The sequence below is a fragment of the Abramis brama genome (assembly GCF_963993115.1).
Source record: "Abramis brama genome assembly, chromosome: 8".
NCBI classification, from domain to species: Eukaryota; Metazoa; Chordata; class Actinopteri; order Cypriniformes; family Leuciscidae; genus Abramis; species Abramis brama.
The window spans coordinates 39,264,521-39,289,946 of record NC_139970.1 but is presented as its reverse complement, the minus strand read 5'-3'; the positions used below and the strand labels follow the sequence as shown (position 1 = coordinate 39,289,946).

At 38.3% G+C, this 25,426-nt stretch overlaps 2 protein-coding genes across 3 annotated transcripts in view; one reads left to right on the top strand and one right to left on the bottom strand.

Moving 5' to 3' along the window:
* igfbp2b (insulin-like growth factor binding protein 2b) overlaps positions 1-18,392 on the bottom strand; it is a 26,421-nt gene extending 8,029 nt beyond the window's left edge. The window contains exons 1-2 of one of the 2 annotated variants that reach the window (XM_084122179.1): positions 17,731-18,392; positions 2,697-2,851 (exon numbers count right to left, since the gene is read on the bottom strand). In XM_084122179.1, coding sequence (XP_083978305.1) covers positions 2,697-2,851; positions 17,731-18,073 — 498 coding nt within the window. In that variant the 5' untranslated portion in view covers positions 18,074-18,392. Of the gene's footprint in view, positions 1-2,696; positions 2,855-17,730 lie in introns of both variants that reach the window. The other variant, XM_084122178.1, reaches the window with a different exon arrangement.
* The window catches only part of LOC311088290 (uncharacterized protein), a 24,649-nt gene continuing 17,349 nt past the window's right edge, over positions 18,127-25,426 (top strand). The window contains exon 1 of the mRNA XM_084122181.1: positions 18,127-18,153. The gene's annotated coding sequence lies outside the window, so the exon portion shown is untranslated. The remainder of the gene's footprint in view (positions 18,154-25,426) is intronic.

The window sequence follows — 25,426 nt, the reverse complement described above, 5'->3', positions numbered from 1 at the left end:
GTTTAAGCAGGGGAACCTTCCGTGCCATGCATGATTTCAAACCATGACGTCTTAGTGTATTACCAACAGTAACCTTGGAAACGGTGGTCCCAGCTCTTTTCAGGTCATTGACCAGCTCCTCCCGTGTAGTTCTGGGCTGATTTCTCACCTTTCTTAGGATCATTGAGACCCCACGAGGTGAGATCTTGCATGGAGCCCCAGTCGGAGGGAGATTGACAGTCATGTTTAGCTTCTTCCATTTTCTAATGATTGCTCCAACAGTGGACCTTTTTTCACCAAGCTGCTTGGCAATTTCCCCGTAGCCCTTTCCAGCCTTGTGGAGGTGTACAATTTTGTCTCTAGTGTCTTTGGACAGCTCTTTGGTCTTGGCCATGTTAGTAGTTGGATTCTTACTGATTGTATGGGGTGGACAGGTGTCTTTATGCAGCTAACATCTAATTTAGGATAATAAATGGAGTGGAGGTGGACATTTTAAAGGCAGACTAACAGGTCTTTGAGGGTCAGAATTCTAGCTGATAGACAGGTGTTCAAATACTTATTTGCAGCTGTATCATACAAATAAATAGTTAAAAAATCATATATTGTGATTTCTGGATATTTTTTTTTAGATTATGTCTCTCACAGTGGACATGCACCTACGATGACAATTTCAGACCCCTCCATGATTTCCAAGTGGGAGAACTTGCAAAATAGCAGGGTGTTCAAATACTTATTTTCCTCACTGTATATCCTATCCTTACAAACGCTTAAGTCATAACTGATATGTATACGAGGATACTTGTCAGGTGTTTTGACATAATTTGTCTGTTCAAGCGCAAGAAGACGTGAAAGATAGCTCAATTCAGTATTTACACGCTGTCTGAGACGTGACTTTCTGAGCGCGCTTCGGATGTTTGCGCACAGAAAACTTCAAAATGCAGCGCACCAGTAATGAACTGAGTTCCATTTCACGTCTTCTTGTGGTCGAATATTTAAATCGGCAAGGCTTAAACTATCAGCGCTGGTCCTTCAACTGTCTTGAGCGTTGTTCACACAATATTGCATTGTTAGAATTCATAAAAATGTTACCGGCCAACTGGCAATTGACACTGTGTCATATACCTGTCAATGCCATTTGGAACTTCGCAAGTATTAATTTTAGGCCCTATTCAAAGCATGTCCTACAACATTTGAGTTACTACGAAAACTACCAGACCTACCATTTACTTCAGCAAGTTTTACTTCACTCAAATCAAGTGAAGGCCAAGTATGGTAACCCATACTCGGAATTTGTCCTCTGCATTTAACCCATCCAAGTTAGTGCACACAGATTAGGAGCAGTGAGTAGTGAACACACACACACTGCAAACCGCAGACACACCCATTCACGTCGGTATTGAGAATTGAACCCATGACCTTCTGGTTACAAATCTGATTCTCTAACCATTAGTCCACAACTGCCTAAAAAGGTATGAAGAAAGAAAAACGACTTGACAACTAAAGTAAATTAGCTAGAAAATGTGTCTATTGGCTAAGAACAGTAGATGATGCCTGATAGAAATGCTGATTGGGGTGAGGTCCTGTTGTAGTGGTCACTTGGCTAAGGATTTAAGGGTCCAGGTAAAGCATGGTACAATTCCAAGAAAAGTTAATTAACTCTGTGGATTTGTGTGATGGCCAAATTCGACAAGCACTGGCCCATTCCTTGTTTCAGCAGAGGCGGGAGCCGTTTGTTCTGTCTTGGCAATCCGATTGTGACTGTTTGCTATCACCAGGCAGTGTTTTAGACATCAGAAATCGCTGGTTAATTAAGTAACTAAGGAAATTATGTTTTCAACTGAAAACATAGCAAAAGTGGCACCAGAAACAGCCTTGATATGAAAAAAACACTCAAAAAACAGCTTACAGCTGTTTTTGCACAGTTCCAATCATGAAAATAACATACTGGAGCAATAAATTATACATTGACAAACAACCTCAGACCACAGAATTATAGCGACATCAAATTTAGAGGGTTGTACAAAGGACATACCGTAAATCTGAACCTCAGAAAACTGTGTGAGGATAATTAATGTTTAGCTGATACAGAAAAGAGCGTTTCTATGTCATAGTGAGAGACAGTGTGTGTGTGTGTGTGTGTGTGTGTACCTATTTAACTATATTTTGGGGACAAATTTGTACCCAGAAGTGACCAAAACCTGACAAAATCTCCAAAAACCTTGGGGGATGTCCTCATTTGTAAATCTAGTATAAAAATGAAGTAATTAAAGGTTTTTAAAAATGTAAAAATGCAGAAAGTTTTGTGTGATGGGTAGGTTTAGGGGTATGGTTAGTGTAAGGGGATAGAATATACAGTTTGTACTGTATAAAACCATTACGTCTATGGAATGTCCCCGTTTAGATAGCTACGTAAACGTGTGTGTGAGTGTGAGTGTGTGTGTGTGTGTGTGTGTGTGTATGTGTGTGTGTGTGTGTGCGCATGCGTGCGTGTGTTGTGTGTTGTGTGTTGTGTAAGCCCATACTGTTGTGTATGTGGTGTATTAGTCTGATAACCAGAAGAGGGCACTGCCGTACTGAACACAATGACATTCAAGGTGAATACAGGTCTTTATTTCAATAGGTCTATTCTCTGTTATCTAAAGGCCCTTTCATACGACTCGCTTTAGTGTTCACCAGTACTCAAGAGTGCTGTGACTTCTTCACAGAGGGACACTCACCTGTTTGGGGATAAGCGTTTTGAGATCATCCAGGGGGCTGAACATCCTGTTCCTCTTACTGTTGTGATGCTGCTTCACAGCCATTTCCTTGTAGTGTTGGTAGTTGTTTTCTTTGCTGGTCTTCTTCATCAGAGGGGAGCGTGTGCTATTTACTTCTTCTGATGGAAGGAAGAGTAGGTTACAGGAGTTGGGCAAAATTCAGAATTGAATAATTTAATCTCTCTCTCTCTCTCTCTCTCTCTCTCTCTCTCTCTCTCTCTCTCTCTCTCTATATATATACAATTGCTTTTTAAAAGTAATTTTCAATTACATTCTGAATGCTGCACAACTCTATCAGGTTAGATGTTGCTTAACAAATTGACATATTATTTATAGAAATTTGTATTATTGTTCTCAGGTCAAAGACCGCAAGCAATCTTTTTAGTCAATAAAAACAAACCCTGGATCAGTGTCCTGGCAGTGCATCAAAGCATGGCTGAGAGAGAAAGTTAAAGGCTGAGATTAATGACAGCTCTTGGTTCCGATAGGCACAGAGGCCTGTGAAGAGATACGTGCCTTTTAAGTCAAACCATTCCTGGCAAATCACAAGTGAACTACTAATAACAAAAGCAGACTTTTATCCTTATTTAAAAGTATAGTTTACCCAAAAATGACTTTCATCGTATGAATGAAAAAAAAAGACATTTTCAGAATATCTTCTTTTGTGTTGCACAGAAGAAAGAAAACCATTTAGATTTGGAATGGCATGAGGGTGAGGGTGAGTAAATGATTTTGATCCTGCAAAAAAAAAAAGAAAAGAAAAGAAAAAAAGAAGGTATATAGGTTTGGAACGAAATGAGTATGAGTAAATAATGACGCAACTGTTCTTTCACAAATCATTTTTAACATATATAAGGCCGGGACACACTAAGCCGGACGTCAGGCTGTTTTTGAGGTTTAATCTTCGGTATAATCTTCCGCACCGTTGGCTCTAGTCTGACGCCATCAGGTTTTTTGAGCCGATTCAGCATGTTGAATCGAGAGACAGAGCACTCTGATTGGCTGTTCAACTTCGCGAACGAGTCAGTGCACGAGAATAAAAGTGAAAGTGATGAAAGCACGCAAAGAAGTCACGACAGTACAGATAGAAGGCTGTTATAATCTTACCTGAGCAATTGAATGCATGAATATTTTCATAATAACATGAGCCGACTAGAATGAAAAAAGTGATCAGCGTGATTGATATTCAAAATGGTAAGCAAGCGCTGCTTTGTTTGCGATTTTGTGTGCAGTCCTAGTTTTGGTTTCCCTTTTTGAACGACAAAAATAGACTATTGATACCTGCTGATATAGACAGATATTTGCACACAGACGCAGAACACACATGCTAGCTGACAGTCACCTAACCTTTAGTCCTTTAGGTGTGTTCAAGTGCAGCTTTTTGGTCGAGACGCAGCCAAGGAGATGTGACAACACATTCAGCTTTCATCGCAGCTAGTTCTTTGATGTCGGCTTGGTGTGTCCCAGGCTTTACATGTACCTCTTGGTAACATCACTTGCACAAAGAGGTTCATTTGGACTCTAGCTGGCCCTTTGAAACTCTCGCCTGCATTCAGATGTGTTCTGTGTCTGGCCCATCGACATTAAAAAGCAGAAACTCAGGCAATGAGCCCAGAGCGGCTCGCATGATGTCAGCGCAGGGTGAGTATGAGCCTAGAGATCTGAAGGAGGGTGATCGCTCTGAGCATTGTCCAGCACTGAATACTGTGGTCTAAAGTTTCAAGCCCAATTGTGAGGAACAGACCTAAGAATAGTGTCTGAAATAGCGGGTGACTTTGCCAGAGTTTGCCTCATTGAAGACATTATTGGCGGGCGTGCTTCAGCAGACACCTGCCATTACATATCCTCAGAAGCATCCCTGTTCCACACTCTCATCCCTGGGCCTACACCAGCAACACTTCCCACTCACAGTTCCTCTCTCTTTCCAAAGGCTTAGTGTGTGGGCTGTGCGGTTGGGGAGTGGACAGGAACTCTTTTCAGGGCTTGGGCCGGTTTCTCTCTCGCTTCTCCCAAGGAAGCATGACATGCTGTTGAAAAGTCAAGTGCCACTTGTGAATTTACATACCGACTCTGATCCAAAACCTAGTGAGATATCTATGTAGGGTCTTTGTAGAGGCATTTTGAGGCATCACTGACAAACTTCCGGCATAAAACCTGTTCCAACAAGAAGATTTGTGTCGATTTTCAAAAACACAGGCAATCCCATAATGTATTGAGCTCAGTGGGGGGAAAAAAACATCTAATTATGGTGGACAAAGCAAAATGGCAAAAAACAAACGCAATGGATTCAGTACCAAAAAAAAAAAAAAAAAGGACGGACCAACATTACATTTCTGGACCAATATTTATAACTAATAGTTTACTTTAAACAGGAAAAAAAACATCCCTCAACTCAAAATCTGTGAGAAAATGTATCCTGCGGTGTTGGTTAGGCTGCATTTTTAAGACCTTGGAAACATTAAGACATTTTAATGGTAATAATTAGTAGTATTTATTATTTTGAAGTACTTTACAACAACAGCAGCAACATCATATACTGAACCGCTATTAGTGACCAATAGTTTAGCCTTTAAACAGGAGCTAATTTATTTTTAAAAAGACCTTCACTTGACTAGAATCCAAACTCAAATTAAATCTGTTCATCATATAAAGCGATCGTGTCTCTTCAAATAATTTGGACTAAACCGCTCAATTCATCTGGATTAGTTTAACGATCTTTTATGAACTTTTTGAAGCGTCAAAGTAGTAGTTGCGTAGCTGTCAATGACAGAAATATCTCAGAATTCATCAAAAAGATCTTCATTTGTGTTCCGAAGATGAACAAAAGTTTTACGGGTTTGGAATGACATGAGGATGAGTAATTAATGATAGAATTTTCATTTTTTAGTGAACTAACCCTTTAACTACCACACAAACTACCTAAGTAAAACCATTTAATTTAATTGAATATGAAATGTGATCATTATAATCATGATAAAAATCAGTAAAAACATCATACAGATAGAACAATCATTACATATATCATCTAGTAGAAGGAAAACTGAAAAGAAAAAAACAATAACTCAAGGTCATTTCTGCTCTGGTTGTATGCTACCACCCATAATCAAACACTTCAAATCTTCTCTTTCACCACTGATTTAATCTATGCATACTTCTTTAATGAGCTTAAACACGGCAGGCTCTCTCCAGGATTTATCGAAATGCAGAGGTCTGACGGCAGGATTATAACTGGTTGTATTGGTTTACATTACACAATCTACTGATATATACAAACATGCACTCTGTGACACGCAACATGAAGCTCTTGTAACCAGTAAGCTATGGTCAATTTGTGGATGAACTGAGGCCCACTGCATGCTGAGAAATCAACCCAAAGACACTGGCATTGATTGAAACCTGTTCGCAGTTTACCCATCTGGTTAAACATTTACAGAAAATGCTCTTTCAACCCACACGGCTATGAAGAGGGAGCCGAGCAGCAATGTTGTTTTTCCAAACAGGCTGCAGTGAGCACGCTGGCTCTCAGAATGTGTCTGCATGAAAAAGTAATGCAAAAAAAAACATAAGCAGCTGAGATGCCCGAGAAGCCGGCTTGTATTTGGCGCTTTTTCTTACTTGCATAACCATGTGGCCTTTTGTAAAGGTTGTAACTTCAAGGACTTGCTGTACCACGGCGGCACAAAATAACAGTGTAGAATGTAATTTAATTTCCTTTCTTCTGTGGAACTACACGACTCACAGGAAAGCTATGCCAGTGTCCGGCAAAACAGGACCAGGTGTGGGAGAGTTTTGCAAAAACTAATTGTTGGTTTTGGTTGGTGCAGAATGGCTTCCCTTGGGCATGTACAAGAGGTTTTTGGAGTTCAAATTTGATGCAGCTTTTATTTGGCCTGGCACGTCGTACGATTACGTTTAAAGTCCCCCTGAAATCAAAATTGAATCAAAGTTTTTTGGCTTTCAGTATGAATATGTTAGCCTTCCTGTAATCTATAAGCTATTGTGCTCCAAAACAATGACAAAATTCCCATTTAGAAGATATAAGCATTCAAAATTTACAGTTTCTCTCTTCTGCCAATATGGATCAATGATTTGGATGGCATCATCACTCTGCACTTCAGCTTCTCATCAGATTTTCTGTCCAGTCAAATGCTCTCTAGAATCGGAAGCATCCCGCTCCCTACACTATAAATAGACGCTAAAGCTGCGGCTGAAATTGGTCACTTGTTCACACATGGTGCACTGTGCACTACATAGGGGACAGGAAATGATTCAGACAGTGTAAATATGTTTTCCATTGGGGCGAATGAAGTCTTGTTTCACGTTAATGTCACGTGTCTGCTCCGGTCCAGAGACTTGAGAGCAGATCATATGTGCGAGTCGGCGCATACCAGAAAACGTATCGGACCCATTTGAATTCTGCAAAGAATGCTATATTTTAACACAAAATGGAGGAGAAACGCATTATAGAGCACATCAAACCTCATTGGTTCTTGCTGAAGCTCAAACATGCTGCGAGAATGAACCTCATTGGTTCTCACACGTGAAGCCAACATGCTTGAGCTTCCATTTACCACAACTGATGTGATGAATGCGAATAAAAGCCTAAATTCAATCTGTTCATCATATAAAGCGATCATGTCTCTTTACGATCTCTTTATGAACTTTTTGAAGTGTCAAAGTGTCAGTTGCGTAGCTGTCAATGGAGGGACAAAAAAGCTCTCAGATTTCAACAAAGATCTTCATTTGTGTTCTTGAGATGAACAAAAGTCTTATGGGTTTGGAACGACATGAGGGTGAGTAATAAATGACAGAATTTTCATTTTTGGGTAAACTATCCCTTTAAACTAAACTGAAAACTGATAATATAAATATAAAAGATCATTCAAAATATGAATAAACAATAGGCCTATAAACAATACTAAAATAACATTGGAAGAGAGCTTGGGTTTGGTCCAAGCAAAGTGTGAAAATAACTGTAAGAGCTAGTTGACTTATTTCCACTTCTTTTACTGTTCTGTCCTACAGGAACTTTCACTGGTGTCCTCTATCTGTCCTCTACATCATTGAAACATCTGTTCGGTGTCTTAGTATTTCGCACTCTCTCTGATTCCACTTAAGAAAATCGTTCTGAGAAGTAATTTGTCACCATCCTCTGGGAGCACTTCCCCGTTTTTTTACTCCCCCCCATTTGATGAAAAAGCATTTAAGATTTAATTCAACCTAAACTAGCCTCCCTGAGCCTCTTCTCAATATGCAGTGGATCGTGCCAGCACATTTCTCTGTCTTTCTCTTCAACTCTCCCTCTCTCTCTCTTTTATCTTTTCTGTAATTGCATATGCAAAGACTAAACAGCAATGTTGTACAGTCATAAATCAGAGGCCTACTGAGGGAGCCTCGATGATTCAACAGCCACTGTGCACAAAGGAAATGTTCTCAGCAGACGAATGAGATTCAGTCCTTGATTCTGCTTTTGAGTGTATGTGCTTCTTCTGATCATTTCTATATACTAAACAGAGATTTCAACAACAACAACAAAAAAAATGTAGTATGAGATGCCGGTAAATGAAGCACTGCTATAGGTTTCTCATGAGTCATGCAGGCATTCAAAGGTTTTGCACGTAAATATACTGAACAAGAACTCAATAACTGAAATCAGTGAAAATATACCATCACAGCATTTAAATAAACAGTCCTATATCCACTTTTTATAATAACAAACAACTTGTCCAAAAAAAATATCAATATATTGTGATTAACAGTTATTTCAAATTCATAACACTGACATGTTCAATAGTGACAATAGACGATACCCGTTCACACGTATTATGTATTATGACTGCATTATGCTTCCAGGCTAGCAGGTGGCGATGCTACTTTGTAAAGAAACACTATGCGCCTACAGACTGAACATGGAAAACACATGCGCATGACGTCACAGTTTTCACAAATTCGTGTTTATGTATAGTTTACACGGAGAGGATGAGACACTTTGAAATCCGTTTTCAGAAGCTTGCGTTTTCATGCCCACAAAACGCTGTTGTCGTGTAAATGAACGGCCAAAACGCATACAATTTTTAGTTGAAAACAGTGACGGGTTAATAGGTTAAAAATTCTGTTATCGTTTACTCATCTTCATGTAATTTCAAACCTGTATCCTTTTATTTATATATATATATATATATATGCCTGTGTTCCTCAAAATCAAGCAATTTGATAATCAGTTAGAATTTGACAAATAGCATTAAAATTTTAGACTTTGAGGAAACAGCTTGAAGTCAAAGTTTTCCTCAGGAAATGCCTTGGATTCATGTAGTGTTGATCTTCTATCTTCACTTTGCACCATAGCAACTACAGCCTCCTGATTGTCAAGAACTGCCTGAGCTTGAGCATTTGACAAGTGGTTGAGCAACAAACTTATAAAACTAAGCGCAGTGCTAAGCTTGGGTCTCAGGAATAGGCTTTGCTATGTAAGCTACCATTAGTTTACAGAAATAATGTACCATTAGTTTACAGAAATAAAAGTGTGGTTTTTTGGCAGTTATTTTAGAGTGAATATACCTATTGCAGTCGATATTGACATTTTCAATTGTGTATCAGTCAAGCAGGCAGCCAGATTTATAGCAAGTAGTGAAAGATAGCTGGATGTGTCAGACTGTTTATTTTTGCTGACGCTTCACCGTCTCTCCAGTCTGTGGGGTGGGTTGTCTGGGATGGCCTGAGGTAAAAAGAGCCCAGGAGTTTTTTTGTTATTTCAATTGCTTGTTTGACACCCATGACACTCCAGATGCCCCGGGGTAAAAGTAAAGTCATGGCGCCTACATGGAGCCTTTCGGGTGTCACATGTCTCGACAAGCCGCCGCCACCCAAGGCACTGGAAAGGTGTTGAAGAGAGCGTGTCTCTGCATATCAGACCCCGGAGGGTTCCGAGGGCAAAACACGCGATACAAGGAGAAAGAGGAAAAGACTGAAAAACAAACATGAGATATAAACTGCTAGCTTGAATAAACTTTGATATATATTTTATTATGGTGGCGAGGAGGCTGGATTTTCTGGAGAGAATCGGTGCAAAAGTTTACATTTGCATCTTTCTACTTGCTTTTATCTAATGACCCATGGCTGTATTTGCAATCCCAGTGTCCATTTTATTTTAAAGTATATTGATCAGTATAATTTCAGATTTATCAGACTTATTTATCAGACCGATGTTTCCAGGATTGTGTAATTTTATTAGAAGCAACTTAAAGTACATTGACTGATGCCCGCAATGAGCAGTGTAAAAATAATTACTAATAATAAATAATATAATAGTATATAAATAATACTAAAATAACACCATCTTGTAAGTATATAAATAATACTACAATAACACCATCTTGTAGCAAACCTGCTGTTAAAGCTGTATAAAGCTGTAGCTGTATTTATTAAGTCATTATTTACTCACCCTCATGTTTTACCAAACCATTATGATTTTCATTCTCCATGAAGCACAATAGATGAAGTTAGGCTGAATGTCGACGCTGCTTTTTATGCCACACAAAGAATTTTTATCGTCAAGCCCCAAAAAAGTATCATAAAAGTAGTCTATACAACTCATGCACTATATTTCGAGTATTCTGAAGTCATATGATAATTTTGTGTGAAGCACAGACTAAAAATTAAGATGTCCACTGATTATCTAAGTTCACAAATATTCCAAGTCATCTGAAGCAATATTATTACATTTTCCTTCTGCTATACCTTTGAAATTTAATGTTTAGTTGCATTTTTTCAAACAGTGTAAAAGGGCACATGACAGATGAGAACCAATGTCGTTTTCCATCTACTCTTGTGTGACACATAATTACGCCATTTTGTAATAAAACACAAGCTGGACTAAAAAAAAATTAACTTTGGTCGAGGGGTGAATTATTGAATAACAGTTTAAATTTCAGTCTGTTCTTCACAAACTAAGGATGGATGGATGGATGGATGGATGGATGGATGGATGGATGGATGGATGGATGGACGGACGGACGGACGGATGGATGGAGCGAGCTCCTGGCCCCTTTTCCAGAAGAGGGCAGAGCCTTTACAGCTCGTGCTTCGAATACAACAACAAAATCGGCGAAAGTCATGCAGCCTAAATGTCAGAAATTGTCAGTAGCGGTGTTCAGCCTTACATGTACGAACCGGAGTCGGACACAGATGGAGAGACTCAGGAAGAAGTTACAACTTTTAGAATGAAACTGGACATTTCTGAGTGGTTAGTGGATACATTTATGTAGATGTTGTGGAGTTAAGTTGATTCAACTCAACGACTAGCATCTACCACTAACAAATTTCTTCGCCACATTTGCTTCATAAAAGAAATGGATGCCAGGAGTATTAAGATGCCAGGAGTATTAAGAGATATTGTGTTCATTGGTACATCCAATAACAGAACAATTGTAATGTTTTTGGCGCAGACATTGGCCCTCATTTATCAATCTTGCGTAGAAACGGGCGTATATATTGGCGTAAGATTATGCTTACACTCCTCTCATCGCCTGATTTATGAAGCTGTGCGTACCTTTGAAATTCTGGTGTACGCAATACCTGCCCTTGATAAATGCCGCGGCTGAAAACGATCGTCATTAGAATAACACGCCCCTATATATTCAAGTCTCCGCTCCCCCCACGCCCTCATTTTACGCCATGGACACACGGAAGACGGCAAATTAAAGAGAAACTTCTTTGAGAAAGAGAAAGCGAAACCAGGGAAGTGGAAACAAAATTGATTTCTAGATTTTTATTATTAATGACGCTTATTGTTATTTAGAAGAAGAATGTCGTTATTATTATTTGTATTATTATTATTATTATTATTATTATTTAAAAGAAGAAGAATGGCATTTTTATTATTTTGTCAGTCTGAATTATTTTTTTGGTCATTGAAAGCCTTTCATTACTAAACCCAGTCCGTGCATACCTGCCGGGCCAACCCTGGCCTAACCATCGTTTCAAAGAATAGTACAACGGCGAGCGCGTCGAGTATAAACGCCTCGTCCGTTTGGGGAGGTGCGCGCGCAGTCTGCGGAGACTCGCGCTGCGGAGCCAGGCGAAAGTATAAACAAGGCTTGAAACGTCAGGTAAAGCGCACAGGCACGCAACTTAAGGAATACATATGCCTACAATTCAAATGCTTTGGTAAAGTCACACAAATTAAACATTGAAGTCCATGTTGCACAAAAATAAACACTGAAGTTTATAATTACTATGCTGTTGTTTTTTTACAGTGGGTCATATTATATTATATCTTTTAGTTTGTCAGTGCGTTTTGTGGTGTTAGGAATTGTTTTTTTGCGCATTCCCGCACTCAAAACGTGCGTACACCACCTCCCGAGCTGGCGTAGGATTTGAGCGTGCCGTACGCCAACGTCCATATTGATAAATCTCAAAGTCAACGTGGTTTTGGGTGTACGCCAGGTGTACGCTGGAAATTTGGTGTACGCACTTTTGATAAATGAGGGCCATTATCTCCAGCTGCTACAGCGAGGAAACAGAAATGACTCACACAGGGCAGGATTTATGCTAATAAAGCAGATCGTCACCAGTCATGGGCGGAGCTTCCCCCTTACTCTCTTACGTAAGATTAGGAGGGAAATCTGGAACCGCTCGTTTGGAGAGACTATTTATGATTTATGGGGATTATAAAAAGGAGTGGGTGGATTTTTACCATTATAGGCTGGTTTACACACACTGTGGACACACATCTGTGTTCAAACACCTTATAAAAGTGAATTTTGCATAATAGGCCCCTTTTAAGTGCCATGCTAAAGGTCACAATGATAGAGGTCCTCAGATGTGTACTAGGAACATATTAGATGAATAATGGTCATTCACACACATTGCAAAATAGTTATTTTCAAAATCCAAATTGACTAAACATATTCAAAACTTCTTGCAGCAGATCCTATGTTAAAGCCAAGGGAGCATTATGCAAGTCAGCATCTGTGCACCGCTTAAGTGTCATTACTAAAGATGTTCCTCTCATCAGGTCCAGCGCCGCTCGACATATGAACAACGCTAACTACAGGTGGTGCAATATGCTCACAGTTGAGGTCATGCACAAACCTACACACAGTGCAATGATGCCAAATGATTCTGAATCTAATTCAACAGACTCAATGCAGAATGACCTTTCTTTTTGAGATGCATTGTGCCAAATCACCACAGTTAGTTAAAGCTACACTGATGAGTGCACACTAATGCAGTAACCAGGGGCGTCACTGGGCCCTTTTTAGGGGGGCTTCAGCGAACATCAAAGAGTACAAGGTGTGTCGTGAGTGCATTTATTGATAAATTGCTGTGATATTACATCTGCATCGGTGCAGTTCTTTGTCATAAATGCATTGCAGTTTACATAATGTAATGTTACTGGAGCATTGGGAGCAACACAGGACGGTTCGGTTTCTCATCCAATACCAACACGTTTCGCTGCGTTCACCTTCACCCCTTATCACAGTGTGATAGTTGTTTTTTCTTCCAAAAAAAATAGAAAACGATCATGATTTATTTTAATTTACTTTTTAAAATTTAAAACATATTATTATGTATTTCGGCATTACATTATGCAGCCATGCACAGAAATGATTAAAGACACATCATTGTCTGAAAGCACTAGATGGGCCAGAGAGAGAAACATCATGTGGAGTTATTTTGTTTTGTATTAATAAATATAGTTTTGTATTAAGTAATAATGAATCAGGAGGAGTGTATCGTGATACATATATTAGAGTAAGAGAAGAGTAAAGGGATTTGTGATTTTCCTAAAGTACTTGATTAAATAGAAGTGGCAAATTGATAATTCATGTTGTTATATTTAATAAATAGAAATAAATATAGAACAGATTAATCATATTGCCAGTAGACAATTACATTAATACACGTTTTGTCTATATTCTTAATGAATATTAGCTGGTTAGTTAAATTATTTGAAATTAAATAAATTTTCACGGGGTGACTTGATGAATAACCAACCGTATTGTTGATTATAAAGGCTAAAAAGCTTAAAAAATAAAATAATTTATATTTCATAGTAGATGGACTTAGTTACCTAGCTTTCCTGGTAGCTTTGTCAGAGAAAATGATTCATAAATCAACCTGTCAGTTGACCCTATGTTTACTTTCTTCACTGACAGACAAAAATGAAAAGCCTATATCAGTCAAAGCTCAGCTTTAGGGGGGGAAAAGACAGAGCAAGATGAAAAAACAAAGAGAAAAACAGTGTGATGCTGATGAGGTGAGAAAAAAAACAGCTGCCCGCACATGGTTTTAAAGCTATTGTTATCCAATTTTTTTGGCCTTCAAAACATCTTAAAATGCACATATGTAGATCAGAGAAATCAATTTTCTCGGGGGAGCATGCCCCCGGCCCCCCCTAAATACCTCACATTCGGGACCTCATTGATTATAAAACCATGCCATATGCATGGTACTGGATGAATGAATGAATGAATGAAACTAGTTAATAATGAGCATTAGACCATAAACTACCTTTTTTTTTAAAATCATACCCTCATTGGGGGCTGAGCCCCCCTAAAATGAAAATCCTAGAATCGCCCCTGGCAGTAACACAAAATTAATACCTCTCGGCATGTTGCAAACACAAAGATGAGGATCAGAGGTCCTGCATGCAGCACCTTGTAGTGAGTTTTCATAATTGCAGCATTCATTCAGAGTTCACTGCATTAATTAGCCTTAATAGACAGTATAATCGCTATTCATTAGATCAGCATTAATTTGTGTTTTCTTTTCAGCAGAAACAGAAGTACTGGGCCAGAAGGGGTCTTAGCCTTTGCTAACAAGATTTCCACATGACTTTCAGTAACTGGTTTGATGCTGATTTTGAATACTTCCCACAGAAAACAGTGAGAAAAGAAAGACAAATGTGCTTATTACTGACCGTAACAAGCACGGGAACTGAAGATCGGACACATTTATGTGGCCCAGTGGAAATGGACCAGTTGTAACAAATCAGATAGCTATCTAGTCAGTAAAAACACATGAAGTGACCCAGTGTGAACTGGCTATTAGGTGATTATAGGCTGAATGTCCAAGTTGAAGGGTGATTTTTGCAACAATAAAAAACAAAAAAAGGTATCATAATAGTCCATACGACTCATACACTATATTCCATGTGTTCTGAATATGAAGCCATACTGTAGCTTTGTGTGAGGAAAAGAACTTCACTCACTCCGTGATGTGCCAATTAGGGTTTTAAAATGGTTTGTTCACCAAAAATGAACATTCCAACTTATTTTCTTTCTTCCAGAAAACATTAAGGAGATCTAATGCAGGATGCCTGACCTTCTGATTTCCACACAATGACGGTAGACGTTGATTTATATCGTAACCACAACATAAACATAACATAAAAGTATCATTAAAAAATGCTTGACTTATCTGATATGTTCAAAGTCTTCAAAAGCCATACAATTGTTTTTTGTGAAAAATCGACAAAAATAAACCCTCCCAAATTGTTATTTGCAAACGTGTTTTTTTAATCGTGACAATCAGTCACGATATGCGACACAAAACTTTCGAATTTAAGCACAAATGAGATTTGACTGCTCTGGATGAAGAAAATGTTACCAGTGAAGTTATTTTCCTCACACAAAGCTACAGTATGGCTTCAGATCCAGAACACATGGAATAAGTCGTATGGACTATTATGATACCTTTTTGTTGTTGTTGCAAAAATCACCCTTCAAATTGGACATTCAGCCTATAATCACCTAATCGCCAGTTCATGTGTTTTTACTGACCAGATAGCTATAAATAGGTAGCTACATAAATGTGTGTCCGCAAAACGAATATATATCCGATCTTCAGTTCCTGTGCTATATGCAAATTTAACAGAGTTCACGTCAGCGGAAGCAACAGATATGAGCTGCATTTTATTTATCATCAGCTAGTTTCAAGATCAAGGGGAGAAATAGGAAAGAAAAATCCATCTCGAATGCGCTTCGGAGGGCATTTACACCTGGTGTTTTCACAATCAGATAGCTATCCGATCAGTGAAAATGCATGAAGTGAGTGACCAGGTATAAACAGGCCCAAAGAAAATAATACAGGGCCAGAAAAACATGAAGGGGAGTAAAGGTGAATTTTAATTTGAATTATCTTTAGAGCTGGCAGTATTTTCTCTTCATTAGAAACCTGCATTGGAAAGGGTTGGAAATGAGCAGATTAATTGCCGGTGCTGGGCAACCTTGTTGCTTTTGGTATCCCAAAATACACCATTCAGACAATGCTCAGACAGTATAGTGGGGCACATTCACAATGGTGCTTGCAAAAGTCCAATTTGTGCAGGGAGACATTAGCCTTTAACCCCTGATTTCTTGGAAAATTCAACAACACAACAGTATAATGGCTGCCAATTTGTTTCAAAGCATAGGCATTTGGCACAGTTTAGACATCAATTCATGAAAATTCTTTATTTTATTAGAAATCTAGGTCACATATTTCAGTTGTATGGCAAAGGTTTGGAAGCGCTCATCCTGGCCTCTAGAGCAAAAGAGACGGCCTCTGATGATACCCAAATGAGATCTGACAAATTATATTATCAAGGCAAAAGGCAGCATTGTGCAAGATACATTAGGACTATGTTCCTACAGCCATATTCAGAAAGTACTAGTTGTCCCTGAGAAAGTTTCAGATTCAAAGAAATGTATTTTTTCCCTCGTACAACCTTGTAAAAAAAGGAGGGATGAAACTACTCTTTTCTGGTTAACTCAATGTGTTTAGTGATCCATGTTGTTTGTCACTCAAAACCCTGGAAAAAATAGATTTAAAAAAATAATTGCTTCACTGGGGACCACTGGATTAAAAAAAAGATATAGAGAGAGAGGCTGATACGAATAAAATGAGAAAGAATGGCAAAAACGTCACAGTGTCAACAGTTTAACAGGTGATTTGTTTGCTTACTGAGGAGATCAGTGGACCCATGGTCAACTGAATTTCAACACTGGTCATCCCATTGCACAATGTTATATATCTCCAATTGCTTCTAAAGCAGGTAAAAGAAGCAGACCTCAAAATTCTAAGGCTGCTGCTGCTTACTGATCTAATCTGACTGTATTAAAAGCATGGATAAAGCACCATCTAACCTAAGTAAATATAACAGAGTTCCCACAGATTTTTACAATGAATTTCCATGTTTTCCAGTTGTTTGTGACTAGATAAGCTTAGAAGAATTTGGGCCTGCAGTCCATTATTTGTCCAGCCACATTCCCATCAGCTACAACCTGCAGCAATGAAAGAAATGAACCCAGTATACACACACACACACACATTTATATATATATATATATATATATATATATATATAGACACATTATATATATATATATATATATATATATATATATATAGACACATTATATATATATATATATATATATATATATATATATATATATATATATATATAGACACATTATATATATAGACACATTATATATATACACACTGTTGTATTCCTTCTAAGAAAAGTAGAGTGCTTAAGAATTAAATATTTATTTAATATTTAATATTAATTTATTTATCAATTTCTAGAAGATGAAATATTTGAACAACTGTCCAGAAATGTCCATGACTTTTTAATATTGCATTAATTCCCATGACTCTCCCAAAGAAATCTAAATTCTGACAATGTCTGACATTACCATGTTTTCCATGACTGTGAGAACCCTGATGTAAACTAAATCAAGCATGTATGAGCAGATGCACCAGAAGCAGTTCAGACAGAAGTTGGTGATCTAACAAAGGGGCTGTATAAACAATCAAACAAGATGGTGGAGAAAAGGGTGCCAGAACAAAGACCCTGCACTGATTTTTGTTGATTCCCCAAGTCCTGACACATGGAGAAAAGAGGAGACAACAAAGTGCAACATCATCCGTGTGATATACTTGTATGCGTACATTTTGTCAGCGGCTGTGCATCATTACAAGTTCACAAAGTCTTGAGACTCACCACTGTGTCCTGACTCCTGGTTAGTCATGGTGGGCTCCAGGTCCACTTTGTTCTCGCATCGTCCTAGTCCCTGTATCAGCTGTTCCAGTGGTAACTCTGAATTCGCGCTCGGGTAACACCTTAAACCGCTCCCGCATCTCGGCGTATAGACGCCGCACAGCTCGCCCTTCTGCCGTGCGCAAACCGGACAGCAACCGCAACCCGGTTCCCTGACAATCTCGCAAGAGGTGGTGGTCTTGGGACACGCCGCCTGGCGCTCCGCGGTACAGCTCGGGCAGCGGAACACGATCTCCCCGACCGAGCCGTGCAGGAGCAACAAACTGCAGAGCAATGCACAAAACATGCCGTTATCTTTAAGACTGACAGATGTCGGGATTCTGCAGGCGACTTCAGGTGGAAAAGTAAAAGTGCGTTTGGGGACAGGTGAGGTTCGCCGGAGAGCTCTGCTGGGTCCTATTTGCTGTCATGTTACTCCGACATGACATCACGTCAAAACCTAGTCAAAGTCAAATGAAGAGTCGATATAGTCGGATTGCAAGCTGTTTCATCTGTGAAAGATAGGCTGTGTTGGATTAATGTTTGTTATGATTGATTCTACTATCATGTTTCTTAAGTTGAAATGTCCATAGTAGCCTAACCATATGTCTGGGCTAGTCAAAACAACAGCATTCTCCTTCAATGTTTTTGTTACACTACGAGTGTGCGATTTAAACATTGACTTGATTGGAAGAGAATTTTATGGAAGCTTGTTTCCTCCACTGATTAAAAAATAAAAGAGGTAATTGCGACTTTTTTCTTAACTTTTTTCTCAGAATCGCGTGATATAAACTCGCAATTGCGAGTTATAAAGTCAGAATTGTGAGATATAAACTCGCAGTTTTTCTCGCAATTGCAAGTTTACATCTTGTGTGTGATATAAACTCGCAATTGCTATAAAGTTATAAAGTCAGAGTTGCAAGATATAAACTCACAATTCTGACTTTTTTCTCACAATTGCAAGTTTACATCTCGTAATTCTGACATTTTTCTCACAATTGCGGGATATAAACTTGCACTTGCGAGTTATAAAGTCAGAATTTTAAGATATAGCCTAGGCCTAATCTCGCAATTCTGACTTTTTCTCACGTTTGCAAGTTTATATCTCGCAAATTCTGACTTTTTTCTCAGAATTGAGTTATAAACTCGTAATTGCAAGTTATAAAGTCCAGTTCTGAGGGGATAATTTTCTGTGAGTGTGTGATTTATACATTTACTTGATTGGGAGAGAATTTTATGGAAGCTTGTTTCCATAAAGCTTACGCAAACCACTTGAGCGGCCTACTTGTGCACACAAATTTATTGACGTGATATGTGACGTTTTGTGGTTACTAAAACTGTTTGAAAACCATTCAAACTTATATTAGCTACTTATACATAAAAAATTTTAAAATAATAAAAAAGATGAACTACTTTTTAGGAACTTTTTGTTTTGTTAAGGGTGTTCAAGCCTTAAAACAAATTAAGAAAATGACAGAAAGATTATTTTTGCGCTCTCCCATTTTCATTAACTGTCAGTAACTCTCCCAACAGTTTCTTTGGTATGTTGACGAAATCTAAATAGTCCGCCTGTTTTATGTCCCCTTGGGTCCCTTTTACAATATACTTATTCGGGAAGTTTTTGTTAGATGTTTTGTTGTTGTTGTTGTTATGGTTTTGGTTATGTTTTTTTGTTTGGTTTTTTTTTGGTATGTTGACAAAATCTAAATAGTCCACCTGGTTTATGTCCCCTTGTGGGTCCCTTGTACATTATACTTGTATTCGAGAAGTATTTGTTAGATTTTTTTTTTTTTTTTTTATTATTATTATTTTTTTTTTTTTTGTGGTGGTTGCTTGTTAAATTGGCCTATAAGAAAATAGGTGGATTCACAAAATGCTTATTTTTTCCTTGTTGATCAGATTATTTCAGGTCTACACCACCCCTTTCAATTAGATCAAAACTTCATTGGGTTCGAGCTCAATCGTATTGAATGAGATGTTTACATAAAGGCTTTTACAGTCTGATTGAGCCATCAATCCGATTATAAATGGATTATTTGGTTGCATGTAAATGTAGCTACTGTGGGACAGGTTATGCACCGAAGTTTAATACTTAAAGTTAGGCGTTGTTCAAGTTCCGTTCAAACTTAACCCTGAGCAGAAGTAGCAATGCTTGCGTTAGCATAGGCCTACCAATAATTAATTCTTAATAATATTTAAGCTCCTTTGCTGAAGTGTTCATTGTTAATTAGTTTTGGCTGCCAGGACTGTTATATTTCTGGACTTGGCAGAAAAGGCTGGGCTTGACAATAACAGCTGTAGCTAATTTATTATTTAGTTTATTTCTTTCTGTTGCCAAATCACGTATCTCTCTGTATGTGAGTCAGGAGCTGTACTGCTAAACAGGCTTCTGTTACCCCATGTGTCTGTCTCTCATGGTTGCTGTAGAGACTGAATGTTGTTGATCACTGTTGATTTATGAGCACAGAAACAGCCGCTGACTGAGTAACTCTAGCCTGTAGTAACAAGCTGTCAGGCATAAGGATTCTTTGTTTAATGGATTGTCTATGATTCTATGGCTTATTCATGCCCGTGCGTCCCCGTGGCTTATGAAATAGACTTTGGAGACTTAAGGCTGAAGTCTTGATTATCCCTGAATATACAAATCACTGTATATCATCAGGAAAAAACACAAGCAGTCAAATTTGCTTAACAAACCATTTGTCAGATATAATGTAGTTTTTATTTTGCTTTCTGATGGGAAAGAATAGTTGATTGATTATGCCAATTATTTTGGACTAGTGGTATTTCAGTTATATTAAGGGAATAGTTCACACAAAACTGAAATGTATCTAATATTTATCTATTAAATGAAATGAAAACTCACTCAATCTATTTTCTAAGTGCGTGTTATAGATAATATTGTAAACAATTAATATGTGCATGTTTAATTTTTAAAAATATTTTTACCTCATAATTTTTAATCAAAATGTCATAACTGGACCTTCCGGGGAAAACGGCAAACTCTCTTATGATGTATGAAGGACTTCTCCAATCATTTAGTCCACTTAAACCCCACCCACTCATCATCCAATCAACTGATTCATTGAACCAAATCCCCGCCCTACATTTTTTCAATGATCTATTACACTCTGATGTACTTCAAAATATGTATGAAAAGATTTGTCAGTACTTCGGTTTCATCGCAACTTTAAATTTCGGTCTGTTTCTCACACAAAGTTCTCACACAAAGTTATCATATAACTTCAGAACATTCCGAATATAGTGCAGAAGTTGTATGGACTGCTTTTACAATTTTTTGTTCGTTTTGGAGTTTGTATGAAAAAAGAGCTATATTAGAAATCTTCAAAACTTCTCCTTGGAAAATAAAAAGCAACAAAACAGTTTAGACTAGAGTAAATAAATAATGAGAACATTTTTATTTTCAGGAGAACTACAGTATTCCTTTAGGAGAAGAAAAGGTGGAGGGATTGAAATGGAGGGAGGGAAAGAGGTGTCTCTTATTTTGGAAAAGCAAATAAATGGCATGAACCTGAGCAGCTGCCGTATTACACAATGTCTTTCCAAGGTCACCAACTGGAATATCAAAGAATTCCCACTGAGCAGCCAACGGACCTGGTCTATGTATAAACATCCTCAGAGTCCGTGTTCTTGTGCCACACTAAATATGACATTAATTCTCACTAAAAATAAATCTGTGTGTGTGGGAAAGTCTTAAGTGTAGTTTTCCATAATTAGACATTTCCTCAACCAAACATTAGGCACAGAGATCCAGGAAGACAGCTAAGGGTTGAGCAAACTGGCATCCAGGTGAAGGGACACCTGTTTCATGCTACCAATACACGAGGCAAGAGAGCATCAGGAAAAAATTGCCTTTTACACTTTTCCACTGTTAACAAGCTTCCTGCATTTGACCCATGGGTAAATTCTGGGACTTCCAGGCGGATGTTGTGCAACTTAGCAAAGGATGAAGTCTGAGCCACCTTGGATTGGTCTGTGAGGTAACGTCTGACAAGTTGGTCCCTCAACACCATCTCTGAACCTCCTTTCTCTTAACACACCAGAATCTGGCAAGACTTTTTCCACAAGGAAGTATATACGGAGTCTATGGTGAATAAGCATTACAGATTTTATTTCTCACCACCGGTAGGGCCAGCTCTTCATGTCATCTTTTACTGCAGCTTGGGTTAGTTATTATTAGGCCCAGACGACTTTTATTCGGATTTTCAGTGTTGATTTTGAGGAACCATGCAGCGCAATTCTCCAAAATGGTTTTAACAATGTCAAATGTGTTAAACTGATCTTAAAGTAGTTCTCTCTTACTTTAGATTATGTATGGGGCTAGTTATCCAGCTAGGATACAGTAAATTTCATGAGTGAAACAATAAATAATAGTATCTGTGTTCTCATTTTTGTTCTATTTTAGGAGATCTCCACAACTAACTTGCCGATTTAATTTTACACTTCATTTGTCCTCTGCAACTTTCCTCCCAGATCATGATATGTGGACATCATTCTCTCTCTGCATTCTCCATGTTTCATTAATTATCCGGCCCCCACCGCACAGTAATTTGTTTGGCACTGGTGAACTGCGGCCAGTCAACTGAAAGGGTTGAACCCTCGGCATTGCCAAGATACACAGTATCTTCTTTGTGTCCAGATATAAATAATTGCATTGAGTGTGGAGGACTGCCTGGACATCTTCCCTTCAGGTTTTCAGGAAGAGTGGCAGCAAAGACCAATGAGATTTGCCTGGCTCATTGAAGGACTGGAGTCTGAGTGCCACCTGGAGGATTAAGCCAGGGAAGATCTAATGCAGATCTAGAAGGTTTTGGGTTTACAGGGTTAGTTCACCCAAAAATGAAAATTCTGTAATTAATTACTCACCCTCATGTCGTTCCAAACCCGTAAGACCGGTCAGAATGTCATCTCACTATTGGCCGACGCTGGTCATGTGTGTGACGTAGAACCCAGAAGCGCTGCACTGTTTACACTACGTCAACGAGAATGACATGGAAGAGAAGAGATTGTTGAATAATGGGGGGACGAAGATGGACGAAGGTCTTACGGGTTTGGAAAGACATAAGGGTGAGTAATTAATGACAGAATTTTTGGGTGAATTAACCCTTTAAGGACTTTCCATATAAAGTCTGTTCCACATTGCAGCTCATTTTGGCCAAAAACTGTGTATGATTTCAGTTTTGGTTGCAGATATCTAGTTTACTTACTACTTCAAACTAATTAGTTTCTTACTGAGTATCTTTCAATGATTTTTGAATGAACTTTTCTCAGAAGCATTCATTCTATCAACAAAGTACACAGTTTTCCATGCAGATTGGGAATAACCTGTGTGCTCTTATCTTATTTATTCCTGTGATGCAAAGCTGAATTTTCAGCATCATTACTCCAGTCTTCAGTGTCGAATGATACTTCAGAAATCATTCTAATATGCTGATTTGGTGCTCAAGAAACATTTCTTATTATTAATGTTGTTGTGCTGCTTAATATTGTTTAAAATGGGATACATCTTTTTCTTGAAAAAGTTTTCGAAGTTTTCTAAATTCTTCTGTATCCTGCTATCTGTTGTGTTCACTAGGAGCTCAAAAGCAGAAGTCTTATGTGTATGTGTAACTATAATGTGTATGAATTTACTATATTTCAGGGTTCATATTTTCATCACTGTCTAGAATAGCTGTAACTTCCTGCCGTGTCACTTGTTCTTCTGACTGGGAATGTTTTTTACAAATGTTTTGTCAACAAATTTTATTGGATTTGGACCTATTCCTTTTAACCCCTTAAGAGATCAACTTCTGTTTTCTTATCTTTGTACTTTGCTCTCTTGACTATATTCGTTTTAGTCGAGAGACAGTTGGTTCATTTTGAGTAGAAGTCAGGATGCATACCCACAATTCTTGTCTCCGGAGGCTGTCCATGTCAAACCATCATTAAAACTCGTGGGAAACGTGGTTCCTGTTTTCCCTTGAGTCAGATTGATAGCTGGTCTATGGCTTCTATTATTATGTACGAGTATTTCCTCTCTTATGGTTTCCTGTACAGTAGATGTGTTTTCAATAGGAGACATATGGGGGTGGTTAATGATCTGGGCTGGGTTCAAAATCCGGAAGGGAAGAATGACTCTTGAAATGGGCAGCTTTTTCGTTTCTTATCACCACTGTGCATTTGAGTAAGGACCAAGGCTGTCAGTCTAGTTGTCAAAAGCAGAAGACAGCCAGTTGGAGTCTTGTCTCAAACAAGCTATTTTTAGTTCCGTTATTAAATGCAATTGCTTCGATGGCAAAGCTGCATTTTCAGCATCATTATTCCAGTCTTCAGTGTCACTTGATCCTTCAGAAGTCATTCTAATATTTTGTCGAAACCATGGCATTTCTTCAGGATTTTTTGATGAATAAAAAGTTCAAAGGAGGATTTATTTGATATAGAAACCTTTTCTAACATTATCGATGTCTTTACTGTCAATTTTGGTCAATTTAATGCATCCTTGCTGAATAAAAGTATTAATTTCTTTAAAAAAAACTTTTAACACTTTTAACTTTGTATCTTCTTAACTCTTTCCCCACCATCATTTTCTGTTAAAAGCAGCATTTTTGGTAACTTTCACACAATTTTCATGGCCCCCAGAATATTTTGTTGTATAAATATCTGAACATGCAATATATCCATATACTGTAAAAAAAATATGGACGTAGTGTCCGTGACGTCACCCGTAGGTTTCTGAAGACCGTTTTTGAAGCCTAAAGTGGGCGTGGCCAACCGTCGCCATCTTGGCAGCGCGTCACTCCCGAATTTATTTATTTTTACAGTCAGACAATGAACTGAGGTAACGTGACGGCTAACAGACAGCAGACAAACGGCTAATGATGACTAATGACCACAGCAGCGGGAATCCACCCGTCAAAATCTCTAAAGTGGACACCCTTAATTATGACGAAATTTTAAGGCTTAATATACAGCGTGGGAAATAAGTATTGAACACTGGTCGAGGCAAATTTATGGTGAAATTATTGTCTTTCCACTTCCGTATTATGGCCCCAAAAGTGTTCACTGGACCATTCAGAAGCTTAGAATGGCGCCTATAACCAATGCCATCATTATGTTTTGCAACAATTAGGTTGCGAAAGGTCTTGAGACAGCTCTTTGCTTTTACCCATCATGAGATGTGTCTTGTGTGACACCTTGGCAATGAGACCTTTTTGTAGGCCATCATTTGGGACTGAACCAGCTGTTATTAATTTCCACTGACAGGGGGCTGGATTGCTTTTTAATTACTGTAAGTTTTCAGCAGTTGTCTTGGCTTTCCATGCCTTTTTGCGCCTCCCTTTCTTCATGTGTTCAATACTTTTTCCCTGTGTCATTTCACATTATTACACATAACTTAATTTCTGAACTTATTTTTGTTTGTTTCTTTGTATGTATGGCTTACTTGGGTTGTTACCAACATCTGGTGACAATTTCATGTCAATAGCACCTTTGGAAATATATTTACTGAGAAAAATGATGACGTGTTCAATACTTATTTCCCCCGCTGTAATTTAAACGGATGAGTTATAAAAAAATTCACCCCCCTCACAGTTGTCATGAAGGGAAAAATAAGCTATAAAGACCAAAGCCACTTTTTGCACAAGGCTGTAAACATGTTTTT